Source organism: Amblyraja radiata, chromosome 6, assembly GCF_010909765.2.
Source record: "Amblyraja radiata isolate CabotCenter1 chromosome 6, sAmbRad1.1.pri, whole genome shotgun sequence".
Taxonomy (NCBI): domain Eukaryota; kingdom Metazoa; phylum Chordata; class Chondrichthyes; order Rajiformes; family Rajidae; genus Amblyraja; species Amblyraja radiata.
In genome coordinates, this window is record NC_045961.1 from 14899555 (window position 1) to 14916629 (window position 17075).

The 17075-nt window shown below is 44.0% G+C and overlaps 1 protein-coding gene across 1 annotated transcript in view; it reads left to right on the forward strand.

The window, feature by feature from the left end:
- Positions 1-17068, forward strand: part of myo16 (myosin XVI) — a 245770-nt gene extending 228702 nt beyond the window's left edge. Inside the window, exons 31-32 of the mRNA XM_033022212.1 lie at positions 3141-4322; positions 16084-17068. Coding sequence (XP_032878103.1) covers positions 3141-4322; positions 16084-16274 — 1373 coding nt within the window. The 3' untranslated portion in view covers positions 16275-17068. The remainder of the gene's footprint in view (positions 1-3140; positions 4323-16083) is intronic.
- The last annotated feature ends 7 nt before the right edge of the window (positions 17069-17075 follow it).

Consider the following 17075-nt stretch of genomic DNA (forward strand, 5'->3'; position numbering starts at 1 on the left):
CTGGCGGTTCTGCTGCTGATAGTGCCGATGGTGGGCTGCCTCTGTGTGGCTGCGGCTCCTGCACCCCCCTTCCCCTCCCCTATTCCCCCCCTCCCCCACCCCAGGTTCTCTACCCTAGCCCACTCCCCTCAGCCTACGCCCGGATCCCCGGATGAAAGTGGACAGTAGGGAGACGCAGCTGGTAAAGCTACTGCCTCACAGTGCCGGAGACCCGCGTTCAATCCTGACCTCGGGTGCTGTCTGTGCGGAGTTTGCACGTTCTCCCTGTGACCTCGTAGGTTTCCCACGGTGCTCCAGTCTCCTTCCTTATCCCAATGGCGTGTGGGTTTGTAGGTTAATCGACCTTTGTAATTTGCCCCTAAGTTATAGGGAGTGGATGCAAAAGTGTGATAATGTGGAATTAGTGTGAACAAGCAATCAATGGTCGGCATGGACTCAGTGGGCCGAAGGGCCTGTTTCCATGCTGTACCTCCAAACTAAACTAAACTAAAAAACATGGCCATTAAGAAAAAAATCTGTATCTGAGCTACATCTAGTGGTCCTGCACCACACTGTATCCAACAGGATTTATTTTCATAATGGATGAATGTTCTGTTGGAACTGAAAAATCATTGATCTGTTTCAGAATTCACATTTCTGTTTGAATGTGAATTGTGTTGTGAACGGATTATTCTGGAAATAAAATAAAGAGAGGTTATACACAGATTAATATGAACACCAGACCTACCATAACCATCGTGTTTAATGTGTGATAAGTGTACACAATTCTCTAGGCTATAGCCTCTGAATGATACTCTCTTATCCTTAGTAAGCCACTGTTAAGAATTTTAAAAATATTTTTAAGATCTCTTTTAAGATCACTTTTGGAGTCATAGTGTCAAACAGCATTGCCACAGGCCTTACGGCCCAACTGATCCATGCCGACCAAGTTGCCCCGTCTAAACTATTTCAATTGTCCCTCCTTTTAAATGCTGTTATAGTATCTGCCTCAACTACCTCCTCTTTATAAACTTTAAATTTAAATTGCAAATTAATTTGCTATTTTTAAACACACCATTTCTGGATATGATATGGATTGAATTTCCCAACCTACTACATTCTTTGTGGGGTGGCATGATGATGCAGCTGTAGAGTTGCTGCCTTACAGCGCTTTCAGCGCTAGAGATGCGGGTTCGATCCCGACTATGGGTGCTGTTTGCATGAAGTTTGTATGTTCTTCCCAGTGACCGTGTGGGTTTACTCCAAGTTCTTCAGATTCCTTCCACACTTTTTCTTGATTAGTACAGGTGTCAGAGGTTATGGGGAGAAGGCAGGAGTATGGGGTTAGGGAGGAGAGATAGATCGGCCATGATTGAGTGGCAGAGTGGACTTGATATCCTAACTCTACTATTATTCCTTATGACCTTATGACTCCAAAGACGTACAGGTTTGTAGGTGAATTGGCTTGGTATAATTGTAAATTGTCCCTAGTGTTTAGGCCCACTGCGTCCGCGCCGACCAGCAATCCCCGCACATTAACACTACCGTAAATGCACTTGGGACAGATTTTAATATTTATACCAAGCCAATTAGCCTACTTCTTTACTTCTTTAGAGTGTGGGAGGAAAATGGAGATCTCGGAGAAAAACCATGGAGAGAATGTCCAAACTTCATACAGACAGCACCCATAGTCAGGATGGAACCCGGGTTTCTGCGGCTGTAAGCACTGTAAGGCAGCAACTCTACCGCTGCGCCACCATGCCATCCGAAATAGATATTTTTTTAAATATTTGTATTGAGGAATTATTACTGATCAGGACATTGGAGATTATGGGCTGTTTCAGAAAAAATACCTCTGGATTATTTACTTGCTCTTGGAATCTTTATTTTTCACACTAATCCCACATTAATCCCATTATAATCATTCCTCATATTCCCTTCAAACTCCCGCTGATTCTACAACTCACCTACATATTATGGACAATTTACAGTGGCCAATTAACCTACCAATGCAGTCATGGGGTCCTACAGCTGGAAACAGGCCCTTCGGCCCACCTTGCCCACACCAGCCAATATGTCCAGCTATAATAGTCCCACCAGCCTGCTTTTGGCCCATATCCTTCCAAACCTGTTCTATCCATGTACCTGTCTAACTGTTTCTTAAACGTTGCGATAGTCCCTGCCTCAACTCCTCTGGCAGCTTGTTCCATACACCCACCAACATTTGTGTGAAAAAGGTATCCCTCATATTCTTACTAAATCTTTTCCCCCTCACCTTAAAACTTTGTCCTCTGGTCCTTGATTACTCTACTCTGGGCAAGAGTGTGTATCTACCCGATCTATTCCTCTCATGATTTTGTACACCTCTATAAGATCACTTGTCTTCCTCCTGCGCTTCAGGGAATAGTCCCAGCCTGCTCAACCTCTCGCAATAGCTCACACCCTCGAGTCCTGGCAACATCCTCGTAAATCCTTGGTCATAGAGAAACATAGAAACATAGAAAATAGGTGCAGGAGTAGGCCCTTCGGCCCTTCGAGCCTGCACCGCCATTCAATATGATCATGGCTGATCATCCAACTCAGTATCCTGTACCTGCCTTCTCTCCATACCCCCTGATCCCTTTAGCCACAAGGGCCACATATAACTCCCTCTTAAATATAGCCAATGAACTGGCCTCAACTAAATCCTGTGGCAGAGAATTCCAGAGATTCACCACTCTCTGTGTGAAAAATATTTTTCTCATCTCGGTCCTAAAAGATTTTCCCCTTATCCTTAGACTGTGACCCCATGTTCTGGACTTCCCCAACATCGGGAACCATCTTCCTGCATCTGGCCTGTCCAACCCCTTAAGAATGTTGTACGTTTCTATAAGATCCCCCCTCAATCTTCTAAATTCTAGCGAGTACAAGCTGTGTCTATCCAGTCTTTCTTCATATGAAAATGTGCAAACTCCACACAGACAGCATACATGGTCAGGATTGAATCCAGGTCTCTGGTAAGGCAGTGATTCTGCTAGCTGTGTTACACTGTGCGCAGTGTCTGGTTGCAGAGGAAGATATATGGACATCTCATGGAGTTTGTAGGCGAAGTGAATAGAAAATAAGGTGTGAAGTCAGCACTTTCCAAATGGCCCTAATCTTTTCACTCGTTCCATCCACAGTTCTGACAAAACCAAGACCGCACAGTGATGACTACAGCACAATGAAAAAAATTCCACCACCAAAGCCGAAAAGGAGCCCCAACACCAGACTGACTGGTTCCTATGAAGAGATTTACGTAAGGAAGCCACCTTCACTTAAGTTCACATGCTCGATGTCTAAAGCAGTTCCGAGCACTGGAATTATTCAACGTGCCGCATCTGCTGACGGGCCGCAATACGGCACGCTGAGTCTCCATCTGTTGCACAATGAGGACGTTGAGCCGGTTTATATCGAAATGGGGGGAGCAGCGGGCAATTACCTGGTCGAGATGGAGAGTCCCGATCAAGGAGAGTCTGTTTACGAAGAGATGAAGTACTGTCTACTGGAAGACAGTCCCTGCTCTTCCTACTTCTTCGACCATGAGGCGTGTCCTCCACCCGGTTTTGAACGAAAAACGCCAACGCTGCCCGACGATGTTAGAGCAAGCAGCCCTCCCGTGGTCGGCTGCAAAATGTTAGGGTGTGACATTCCGCCACCCTTTCCCAACCTCCTTCCCCACAGACCCCCACTGCTGGTATTCCCCCCAACGCCAGTGCAGTGCTCCCCTGCCTCCGATGAGTCCCCACTCACACCGCTTGAGGTGAAGAGGATACCAGTGCTGGAGACCAACCTGACTTACCCCATGCCAGCCGATGAAATATCGCCCACATCGCCACAGTTTCCAAGCCATCAAATGGGTGAAGATGGGCCGCCAGCATCTCCTGACCTGGGTGTGTTCAGTGTATCAGGAAAGATGTCATCGCCCCCAATCACTCCTTCTCTCCCACTAATTCCAACTCCACCCTATAAGCCTACTTCACACTTTATTTTCCCACCGGACATTCCCACATCTTGTTTTGGAAGTTCAGGAAAATTATCGTCAAACGCGGATGTTCCCAAATTATCACAGAAACCCAATCCATTGCCGGGAAGAGCTTCACCTACAAACTCTATGAGATTACCCTCCTCACCAGTAAAAAGTTGCTGGACAGAAACTGGGAAGAACCTCTCCTCCTCCACGGGGAACGTATCACTACTCTCCCACTCGTCCACTGTTTCCAGACCTATCACCAGCCCACTGGACGAGTTAAGCAATCTTTTCAGCTCAGGACGAAGTCTTCTGCGAAAATCAGCAACGGGAAGAAAGATACGGGAGCAAAGCGGTGAGTACTTTTACATTTTACAGTCATAGAGTGATACAGTAGCAATGTTACAAAATTTTGAGATTTAAAAAATCAAGTCTGCAATGTATCCCATCAGCTAAAGCACGACAAGAAGTTTAATTTGACACCTAATTCACTTTCATACCTTCAGTATTAAAAAAGTTATGGCCATTTTCATATTCGGAAATTAGCATCTTATTCCCTTTTGCTTTTCCATTGACAACACAAAAGCTGTGATCAAGGACAGTCAAAAGCTCATAACTTTCTTAAAAATTAAGAGAACTGAAATAAATGTTCAGTTATTTTAGATTGAAGCATTCTGAAACAAATATGAAACAATCTTACTTGGATGACCTGAAATTAAAGCATATAATTAGTTAGTTACCTAATTGTAGCTAGTTACAAAATTCAATTACTAGATTTAAACATCTATCCATTTCTTAAGAAAATATTAACATTTTTAAATAGCCTAAGTGTCCAAATAACATTCACACATGAATTCACAATATAACATGATTTTTAAATCTCATTGTCATGAATTTATAGGCCAAATGGAAGGAATTTAATGTTTAATTCCCGTATATTAACGCCCATTTAAATCATCTTGCGAGTGGGTTTTTGTGGAATGCGATCGATTGGAACATTGCGGTTGCTGTGAATTTGAACCCCATATCAGCAGGAAAAACACTGCCGGTTCATATGGGGCCAAAATCACATTTTTTCCAATGAAATTTGGATTAAAGTCATCCTAAGCAGCAAATTTATATGTAAAATAAATGACTTACCTTATGTTTTGTCCCCTACGTGAGATCCGTCCCGTTGTCGGCGTTGACGGCGTTAGAAGTAGCTTTTTTATTTTACTCCAGCGATTAAATTGTCCCGCAAATTTTTTAGTAGCCCGAGAAAATATATCTCGGACAGGCAGGAGAAAATGCCATTTTAATCCCGCTCCCCCTCCCACCCCCCGGGGCCAGTGGCAGAACTGCAGAGCCGCTGAAGGTTAGTATTGTAACATACCTAGATACAGTGTGGAAACAGGCCCTTTGGCCCAAGTTGCCCACACCAGCCAACATGTCCCAGCTACACTAGTCCCACCTGCCTGCGTTTGGTCCATATCCCTCCAAACCTGTCCTATCCATGCACCTAACTGTTTCTTAAACATTGGGATAGTCCCATCCTCAACTACCTCATCCGGCTGCTTGTTCCATACACCCACCACCTGTTGTGTGAAAAAGTTACCCTTCAGATTCCTATTCAATCGTTTCCCCTTCGCCTTAATCCTATGTCCTCTAGTCCTCGATTCACCTACTCTGGGCAAGAGACTCTGTGCATCTACCTGATCTATTTCCTCTCATGATTCATTCATGAGAGTCACGTGCAGTCATGGTGGCGCAGCGGTAGAGTTGCTGCCTTAGAGCTAATGCAGCGCCGGAGACCCGGGTTCGATCCCGACTACGGGTGCTGTCTGTACGGAGTTTGTACGTTCTTCTCGTGACCTGTATGGGTTTTCTCCGAGATCTTCGGTTTCCTCCCACATTCCAAAGACGTACAGGTTTGTAGGTTAATTGGCTTGGTAAATGTAAAAATTGTCCCTAGTGGGTGTAGGATAGTGTTAATATGCGGATCTATGTATCTGTAAGTTCTGATGTTAGTCTTAGCAACCCTTCGTTTGAGATTGACTACATATAGAGGCACTACTTCAGATACTCAAGCACATAATCCAGGCTGCCTTCACAGCACAGTGGTGAATTTTGTTCTTTGCCTGAGATGTGTGTGATTTCAGGTGGGTTAAAAAGAGCCCCAGCACTGCTCAAGGTGCAGTAAAGGCACACAGCACATAAACAGGCCCTTCGGCCCAACTCATCTATGCTGACCAAGATGCCCCATTTGCCCACGTTGAGCCCATATCCCACCAAAACTTTCTTATCCATGTCTTTAAATATCTTTTAAATGCCTTAAAAATACCTGCCTCAGCTACCTCCTCTGGCAACTTGTTCCATATGACTGAAAAAGTTGCCACTCATGTTCCTATTAAATCAGTTTTGTTTATTGTCACATGTACCAAGGTACGGTGAAAAGCTTTTTGTCGCGTGCTAACCAGTCAGCGGAAAGACAATACATCTTTGCACATCTTACAGAAAGATGGATATCTTACACAATACATCGTACAGAGATACAATAAATCTTGCCCCTCTCACCTTAAACAAGTGTCTGATTCCCTCACCTTGGGGTCCTATCTACTACCATCATGATTTTAAGCACCTCTCTGAGATCACCCCTCATGCCCTCCAGGGAATAATGTCCTAGCCTGCCCAAGCTCTCCCTATAACTGAGATTTAGAGTCCTAGCAACATCCTAGTAAATTCTTTCTGCAGTCTTTCCAGCTCCCAAACATAGAAAATAGAACATAGAAAATAGGTGCAGGAGTTGGCCATTCGGCCCTTCGAGCCAGCACTGCCACTTAATATGATCATGGCTGATCACCCTAAATCAGTACCCCGTTCCTGCTTTTTCCCCATATCCTTTGATTTCTTTAGCGCTAAGAGCTAAATCTAACTCTCTCTTGAATTCAGATTCAGATTCAGATTCAGATTCAATTTTAATTGTCATTGTCAGTGTACAGTACAGAGACAACGAAATGCATTGACACCCTTCTCATAACAGGGTGATCAGAACTGAAAACATTGCTCCAAATACTGCCTTGCCAATGTCTTGGGCAACTCTAACATGACGTCCCTCTCTATACCAATTTCCCTGCCTGCTAGTTGATGAAGCCCAATGTCCCAAAAGCCAATTTCAGACAGACGAAGACTGTCTGAAGAAGCTTTGACCCGAAACGTCACACATTCCTTCTCTCCAGAGACGCTGCCTGTCCCGCTGAGTTACTCCAGCATTTTGTGCCTGTCTTCGCCAATTTCAAACAGTCAGATGTCATGTAAGATGTTCCATCATTCTATTTATGAGCAATTACTGGAACCAGCTTTGAAAAATACTTATTTTTAAAATAAATTGTCCTTTCTGAATAACTAAGTACAAATGTATACACGTATAATGCACCTTATAATAGCTTATCCACTCCAGTTAATTATTTCGGAAAGGGAATCACTGATATGTAGAAGGATATGCAAGACGTTATGTACACAGGCAAATACCACTTGCATGAAAAAAGACCTTTGTTGCGACAACCCTCTGCTATTGACCCCGAAGGAAAATGTTTGATGATGCCGTGGGTTAAGATAATGGATCTTTTTCATGAAAAACAAAACAGTTTTGTGCTACAGTGGTGCAGCTGGTAGAGGCCAGAGGCCTGGGTTCGATCCTGACCTCGGGTGCAGTCTGTGTGGAGTTTGCATGTTCTTCCTGTGGCCATGTGGGTTTCCTCAGCGTGCTCCACTTTCCTCCCAAGACGTGCGGGTTTGTAGGTTCATTGACTTCTGTAAATTGTTCTGAGTGTGTTGAGAGGGGATCCAAAAGTGAGTTAACATAGAGCTTGCTTATGGTGGGTGTGGACTCAGTGAGCTAAAGGGCCTGTTTACATGTTGTATCTCCAAACTAAAACACACGCAAAAACAGATTTGCAAGTTTACCTGAGAGAAGTGCAAACTGAGGAGAAATACTTCATAAATTTATCTTATCTCATCAAAACTGCATGCTGGCTATGACCATTAGAATTCCAAATATTTCCTCAGTTCAAATATCTCATAGCAATACAATCATGCCATCAGTTGCCTTGAATTTGAAAGGGAGCATTATCATTGTTGCTTGTTATTTAAAGGCAAATTTCTCTGCTATGACTCATGTATGAAATCAACTCCTCCCTCGCTAAACAGAGGAGCAAATATACGCAGACTACGATTTTGCAAAGATCTGGTCAATGAGACCTACCTTCCCTTATCATCAGAGCTACAAAGCCACGGCATCTATACTCCTTTGTGGAGGTTATTACCTCTCATTACCCCTAAATTCCTAACCTTGAAATATTTCCAGGTAATACAGATGACATAGAACGCATGTAGAACATAGAACAATACAGCACAGGCCAGGCCCAGTACAGAACAGGTCCTTCGGCCCATTATGCATACGTTGACCGTGAAGCTAATTTGATTGAAGGCCACCAGCCAGCGCATGGTCTATGTCCCTCTAACCAAAGTTTTATACACCTGCAACTTGACTTCCAGTCTTTTATACTCAATGCCCTGACTGATGAAGGCAAGCATGCCTATGCCTTCTGTACCAGCCCATCCACCCGTGCTGCTACTTTCAGAGAGCTATGGACTTAGAGTCATAGAGTCATACAAAGTGAAAACAGGCCCAGCCTTGCCCACACCGACCAACATACCCCATCTACATTAGTCCTACCCGCCTGCATTTGGCCCATATCCATCAAAATATATCCTATCCATTTAACTGTCTAAATGCTTCTTCGATGTCGTGATGGTACCTGTCTCAACCAAAGATACTAGAGGAGCTCCTCTAGTATCTTTGGTCTCCACTACCTCCTCGGGCAGCTTAATCCATATACCTACCACCATTTGGGTAAAAATATCTTTCCTCCCTCAACTTAAACCTAGTTGAACCTCTGGTTCTCAATTCCCCTATTCTGGGTGAAAGATTATCTGCATTTAAACATGATAGGGGTCTTTGTATCCTCTTTAGCAACAGGCTAGGTACCAGAGGACTGGAAAATAGTCAATATTGTTCCTCTATTTAAGACTCTCTCTCTCTCCATCCCACCCCCATCCTAGTTCTATGACCAGTCTGACAGTCTTCCTGATTAAATTTTATCTCTGTATACTTCGTTGTCAGCTTCCACTAACTAACAGGGACCTATTCCACATTTAGGGCGGTGAAGAAGCCATTTGCCAAGATGTTGGTGAAACCTGGACTATTGTGTGTATTTCTAGTCACCATTTTTAGGAAGGATGTGGTTATGGGATGGGGTTGCACGGCGGCACAGTGGCAGAGCTACTGCCTCACAGCGCCAGAGACCCGGGTTCAATCCTGACTACGGGTGCTTGTTTGTACGGAGTTTGTACGTTCTCCTGGTGACCTGCGTGGGTGTCCCTCGTGTGTGTAGGACAGTGTTAGTGTGCGGGGATCACTGGTCGGTGCAGACTCAGTGGGCCAAAGGGCCTGTTTCCACGGTGCATCTCTAAACCAAATGAAAACTACAGCTAGAAAAGGTGCATATAACCAAATTTTGTTTGAACCTCATGTGAGGTTCAAATGACAAATAAATGGTATTGTATTGGTATTGTATTGTATAAAAGATTGTCAGGGCTCTTTCTGAGACTGGTGAGCTTGATTTATAAAGAGGGACTGAATGGTCTGGGGCTTTTTCCCAGAAGCATAGGAGAATGAGAGATGACCTTACAAAGGAACGTAACATCATAGGCAGAGAAAAGGTGAGTGGTTAGAGTCTTTTTCCCAGAGTATGGAAGTCTATAATCAGAGGTCTAAAATGAGGCCAAAGTTGAAAGATGAAAGATTTAAAGAGGAACTGAGTTGTGACTAGGGTGTTGAGTATGTGGAACGAGCTGCCAGAGGAAATATACTTACAATGTTTAAAAGACATTTAGACAGGTTTATAGATAAGAAAGGTTCAGCGGGATGTTGACCAAAGCAAGCAAGTGGGATTAGCTCAGGCAAGCACCGTGGTTAACATGGATGATTTGAATCACCGGGCCTGTGCTCTATCCTACTATGGCTCTCTAAGATCCCAACATCCCTGTCTGGGTTACATTACAGCTGCAACCTTTCAACTCAACTTTCCAGCTGATCTATGTCCCTCTGTACCGTTCAACAACCTTATTCTCTATCGATGACTGCACACTCTACATATCATCTGCAAACCTATTCATCAGATCACCTACTTTGTCATCGACCATCGCACAAACCAACCGCCCTTCCATTGACTCCATTTATACCTCACTCTGCCTCGGCAAGGCCAGCAGCATAATCAAGGACAATTCGCACCCTGGCTACTCCCTCTTCTCCCCTCACCCATCAGGCAAAAGGTACAGAAGTGTGAAAACACACACCTCCAAATTCAATGACAGTTTCTTCCCAGCTGTTATCTGGCAACTGAATCATCCTACCACAACCAGAGAGCCATTCTGAGCTACTATCCACCTCATTGGTGACGCTCGGACTATCTTTGATCAGACTTTAATAGCTTTATCGTGCACTAAACGTTATTCCCTTATCATGGAATGGCTCGATTATAATCATGTATTGTCTTTCTGCTGACTGGTTAGCACAAAACAAAAGCTTTTCACTGTATCTCGGTACACGTGACAATAAACTAAACTAAGTCATTTATATATATTACAAGCAACAAATATTTTCTCCTTGATAATGCACTCATTTTGAACCCCTTTTCCAGTATACACAATTTTCAACATGAAAGAGGGTTCAAAAGGTGTGTGTAGGAAGAAATTGCAGATGCTGGTTTAAACTGAAGATAGACACAAAATGCTGGAGTAACTCAGTGGGACAGGCAGTGAGAGAAGGAATGGGTGACGTTTCGGGCCAAGGAATCTGAAGAAGGGTATCCACCCAAAACGTCACCAATTCCTTTGCTCCAGAGATGCTGCCTGTCCCGCTGAGTTACTCCAGCATTTTGTATCTATCTTCATTCTTTCATGTTGAACCTGCTTCAGCTCTTCTTCAAATACATTTACAGAGTGTGCATAGCTAAATATCTAGATAATATCAATTAAATGTTGCTAATTTATGAACAGTGTTCTGATCCTGATATTCTATATTAGGATCAGTTGCGTGCTAGTGAGTGGTCTACTATTGTTCTATGTGCTTTGATGCTGACTAGACTTTGATCAAGGCTGTTTAATCCATCCAAAGCTTACATGCACATTCATCGCACTAATTAGGAAACAAAACATGAGGTGATTTTTCACACCCCATGGCTAGGAGGGTAATTGCAAGTAACCTTACTGTGGTGTGGTTGATGTTAATTACCTGTGGTGGAAGCAACAGATGGACAGCATTCAGCTGAGTAAACTCACTGAGCTGAAGTTTTAAATCTAGTTACAATACAGAATAATGGATTCAGATTCTGCTGCTGAGCTTTTCATATTTTATCAACGTCGGTCTGGGCCAGGAAGAGAGAATCAGATGGGAAGGGGATTGAAGTAGAAGGGAGACCCCTACAAGCCTCATGGCGCCATGGTCAAAGGCAGCTGGGTTGTTTCTTAGCCAGTGAATCTAGGTAGTTCTAGGATTAATGCCAAGCATATTTTAGTTTAGTTTAGTTTAGAGATACACCGAGTCCACGCCGACCAGCAATCCCCGCACCCTAACACAGCCTACACACTAGGGACAATTTACTATTTTACGGAAGCCAATTAACCTACAAACCTGTGTGTCTTTGGAGTGTGGGAGGAAACCGGATCACCCGGAGAAAACCCACGCAGTTCATGGGGAGAAGGTACAAACTCCGTGCAGGCAGTCAGGATCGAACCCGGGTCTCTGGCGCTGTAAGGCAGCAATTTTCCACTTAGGTAAGTTTTATTTCTGTGCCCTCTAATATATAAAACCTACAAGAGTAGATTAACTTTATGTGTAGGAAGGAACTGCAGACGCTGGTTTGAACCAAAGATAGACACAAAAAGCTGGTGTAACTCAGCGGGTCAGACAGCACCTCTGGAGAAAAGGACTCCAATAGGTGATGCTTCGGGTCGAGACCCTTCTTCAGACTTTATGCCCAGTCAAGTTATGTGCCAAGAGGCTAATTTTGGCTCATTTCCATATTGAAGACAGACAAGTGACTCAGTACTATATACCATCCAGTTCATCCACGTAGGAAGAATATTACAGCAGTAGAGAGGATATAGAATAGATTTATAAGTCCTGCAGAATCTCAGTTATGGAAACATTTTGTCTTAGCTGTGGGCGTTTGCTTTGGAACAGAGAAGATAAAGAGGAGTCTATATAAAGGTGGATAAAGTTAGAAAAGCCTAGATGAGTAAGCATGAAGGACATATTTCCATCAAAATAGTTCAGTTTAGTTGAGAGATACAGTGTGGAAACAGGCCCTTCGGCCCACCGAGCCCTCACTGGCCAGCAATCCCCGCATATTAATGCTATCCTACACACACAAGGGACAATTTTACACTGATAGAAAGCCAATTAACCTACAGACCTGTACGTCTTTAGAGTGTGGGAGGAAACCGAAGATCTCGGAGAAATTCCACGCGGTCACGGGGAGAACGTACAAACTCCATACAGATAGCACCCATAGTCAGGATTGATCCCGGGTCTCTGGCGCTGTAAGGCAACAACTCTACCGCTGCACCACCATGCCGCCCAATTCAATAACCAGTGAACATTCGGTATTTTGGGGGGAACTTAAAGAAGAATTGATATAGAATAAAAATCACTCAAAGAAGATTTGGAATTCAATTTCACATAATTCAACGCAATACCGTCACCCCTTTCACATATCTCTTCACCAACCTCCTTCTTCTCCCCCCGCCCCCAACCACTTTACACTTTTGAGGATTGCAAAGGGATTGCTTTACACGCTACACATGCAAGTGAGATACTAAATGAGTATTGGAGGTCCGTGAGATAGGTGTGGAGAATACAAACATGCCAGGGCAGGTTGAGATCGAGCAGGAAGTGATGCTGAGGCTCTTGAAGATCATTAAGGTGGATGTCCGCACGGCCTGGTGGGATCTATCCCAGGTTATTGATGGAGGCAAGAGAAGAGATTGTGGGAGCGTTGGCGAGGATCTTTGTTTCTTCTCTAGCCATAGGCAAGGTCCCGGAGGACTGGAGAGTGGCCAATGTTGTTTAGTTGTGCAAGAAAGAAAGTAGAGAGAATCCAGGCAACAAAAGGCTGGTGAGCCTCACGTCACTGGTGGGGAAGCTATTGGAGAAAATAGACGTCGATGTAGATGGGTTGGTGAGTAGGTTTGTGCCGACACCACAATTGGAGGAGTTGCAGACAGTGTGGAAGGCTGTCAGAAAGATACAACAGGATATGGAGCAGCTGCAGAAATGGGCAGAGAAATGGCAGATGGAGTTTAACCCGAGCAAGTACGAGGTGTTGCACTTTGAGAGGTTGAATGTAAGGAGAGAGTAAACAGTTGGTGGCAAGACCCTTAACAGCATTGATTATGCAGAATGATCTTGGAGTCCAAGTTCACAGCTCACTGAAGGTGGCAACACAAATAGGATAGCATGATTAAGAAGGCGTATGGTCTGCTTGCCTTCAATGCTACGGGCATTGAATACAAGTCAAGCAGTCATGAGACAACTCTATACGACAGTGGTTAAGAGCCTGTCCCACTTGGGCGTCATTTGCGCGTAATTTACGCGGCATCATTTACGTGTAACGAAGCACGACGCGTGCATGGTGCGCATTACACGCGCATGGTGTGTGGTGACGTAGGAAGTGACGCGCGGCGCCCCAGGATTTCAGAATGTACAAAATCTTCGTGCGCCATCTGCATGGCGCGCTAATGACGCCCAAGTGGGACAGACCCTTTAGGCCGCATTTGGATTATTGTGTGCACTTCTGATCGCTCCACCACAGGAAGGATATGGAGCTTTGGAGAGGGTGCAGAGGAGGTTAACCAGAATGCTGTCTGGATTGGAGGGTTTCAGCTCTAGGGGAGAGGTTGGATGAACAGTCATTCTCGTAAACCTCCTCTGCAACTCCCTCCAATGCCAGTCCATTGTGCCTCAGATAGGGGGACTAAAACCACTCACAATACTTCAAATGCGGTCTGACCAGTGCCTTATAAAGCATCAGCATTACACCCCTGTTTTTATATTCTAGTCCTTGCGATAAAAATGCTTACGTTGCATTTGCCTTCCTTACTACCGATTCAACTTGTAAATTAACCTTTTGTGAATCCCGCATCAGCATTTTCCTTTGCACTTCCAATTTCTGAATCCTCTCTGCATTTAGAAAATAGTCTGTGCCTTCATTCCTACTACCAAAGTGCACGTCTGCACACGTTGCTAGGCTGTAATCTGCAATATATAAAATTATGAGAGGCCTACATAGAGTAGATAGTCAGAACCTTTTTCCCAGGGTGGAAATGTCCAACAATAGGGGGCATAGCTATAAAGTGAGAAGGGAAAACTTTAATGGAGATATGCGGGGCAATTTCTTTACCACATAGCGGTGGGGGCCTTGACAGCATTGCCAGGGGTGGTTGTGGAGGCAGCTACAATAGTCACATTTAAGACACTTGGAGATATTGCAGGGCTGCCAACATTGGGTGAGAGTTGGGAGGGGAGTGAGAAATTTGCGAGAGACCAAGCCCGAGGGAGCATTGCGACCGGGGGGGGGGGGGGGGGGAGTGTGCCATTGGTATGGAATATTTGCATTTTTCAGCTTGAAATTGTGCAATATGGTGCATACTGTAGCGAGTCTTATAACTTACACTTGAATGCAATATATATGCTTTAAATTGGATTGGAGCGTTTTTGAAAGGGGGGAGGCTGTGCGATCACTGATCACTGGCCTTGGGGGTACCAGGTGAGGGAGTGGAGCAACCGAGTGGGGAGAGGGTGTGGAAGAAGGGTAGGAACGTTTTGAAATTTGATGTATTAAAATCATGTTTTAGTGCACTGTAGAAGTATGATTTCAATGTTTTTTGTATGAAGTATTTTTAAGAGGTAACTTTTTAAGGGGTAACTTTATCCACACAAAGGGTGATGGGTGTATGGAACAAGCTGCCAGAGGAGGTAGTTGAAGCAGGGACCATCCCAATATTTAAGAAAAAGTTTGACTGATACATGGATAGGACAGGTTCATGGCCAGAGCTGCAGCGAGCGACACGCCAGCCCCGGCAAACACTCGTCCGTCCCGGCTCCCCGCATCTGTTCCGGCCGCTGGTTCTGCTCCCATCCCTCCCGCAGCCCCTGCTCTCCAACACCCGCGGACCATGCAGTTTATCCGAGTTTTGAAATTTTCGTTGATCACAAAATTTCTCACCACTGAGCGTGAGAAATTTCTGATGAGCGTGAGGGCGTGAGAGTTTGCTTGAGAGCGTGAGTCTCACGCTCAAAGCGTGAGAGTTGGCAGCCCTGATATTGGGAAATACATGCAAGATTGTATGCAAGGATGGTGAAAACCGCGCAGCACATCATCGGTGTCCCGCTCCCTGCCATGGATGCCCTCCACTGAAAACGGTGTCTGAAACGGGCTGGGAAGATCATTAAAGACCCCTCCCACCCCAACCATGGACTGTTTGCCCTCCTCCCATCAGGGAGGCGGTACAGGAGCCTCAGGTCTCGTACCAGTAGGATGAGGAACAGCTTCTACAATTATACCATCACATTGCTGAACTCGGAGTCCCGCCGATAGATTCCTCCGGTCCCTCCGTCCCCATTGTTTAATTATTCTGTATTTTTGATTATTCTGTATCCTCTTTTTTTTTAAATTTCTATATTGCACTACTACTACGGACTGACGCAAAACTGCATTTCGTTGTACCCATACTCAGTATTTGTGCAATGACATTAAAGCTGAATTGAATTGAATTGAAGATATGGATTATGTACAGGCAGATGAGATCAATTTAGATGAGACCAGGCATCATGTTCGGCACAAACAGTGTGGGCTAAAAGTACATATGTTCCTATGTTCCACCTCCACCAATACAGCATTGTGCATTTGCATAATCACCTGGATTTTCTGAAGTTTCTGAATCAAAATGCTCTCGGATGAAAGCTTTGGTGACAGTTGTAATTTCAGAAGCGTTATTGTTATTTGTTTTATTAGGTGTGTGCGGTGAAAGGAACTGTAGCCCGTCTAACAGAGAAGAAACCTGTGGACCAAGAGATATATCAGAGATGCAAGATAACAATGCGAACAACCCTGTGACCAGGCTGTCTCCTGCAATGACAGCAGCTCCATCTGTTGAGAATGAGAATCAACTCCTGAATGGTAATTTGTATTTCACGTATCAGTGAGCTGTTACAACTGTGCATGTAGCGAATATCTGTCAAATGAAGCCATGGTCCAAAAAGAAACGATTGGCAGACTGTTTTTCCACAAGATCTGAAGAACCACAAAAGCATTGAGCAATACCATATCTCGGAGCAGCTAGAAAAAAGCCACATTCTACCCAAAACACTTGAGTGGGAACTCAGGACACATGAATTTCTAGTTATCGGGATTCCTCCATATAATAAGTGGTAAATCACAGAATGATCGGGACCATGCTGCAAGATTTTAACTGTTTGCTTATTTAAAACAATTGACAACTGACTTCTTTCAAACTTTTCAAGAATTAAATTTTTTGCATTATGTGAACAAGGACAATAAAGGCTGTTGAATGCCCTTCTAAAAATGGAGATTCTGTACATTATAAAGCATAAACCCTGTTTACAGTCAAATGTATTCATCTTAATAGATAGGATCGTGTTCACTCAATGCTCTTCATTTGAAAATCTTCATTGAAAATAATATGTCAGGCAATAGATTTTATATCTGAACTGAACTGCCATCATTGTATTTTCAAATGACAAGAGTTGATATAAAAAATAACTTGAAAATTGTAAATGATTAAATTCTGTGGAAAATATAATGACACAATATGCTTGCAAGTTCAGTCGGGACATGTAGAATTTGAAAAGTTCTGATCTGATTTCGCAAGCTTTGGTACAACTTTAAAATGCTCAAATGGTATCATCTTAGGAGTAACAGAAGGAAATGCTACTCGATAATAATGTTCATCCCAGTTTACAGTAGTATTTATTTCAGGTGTCTCA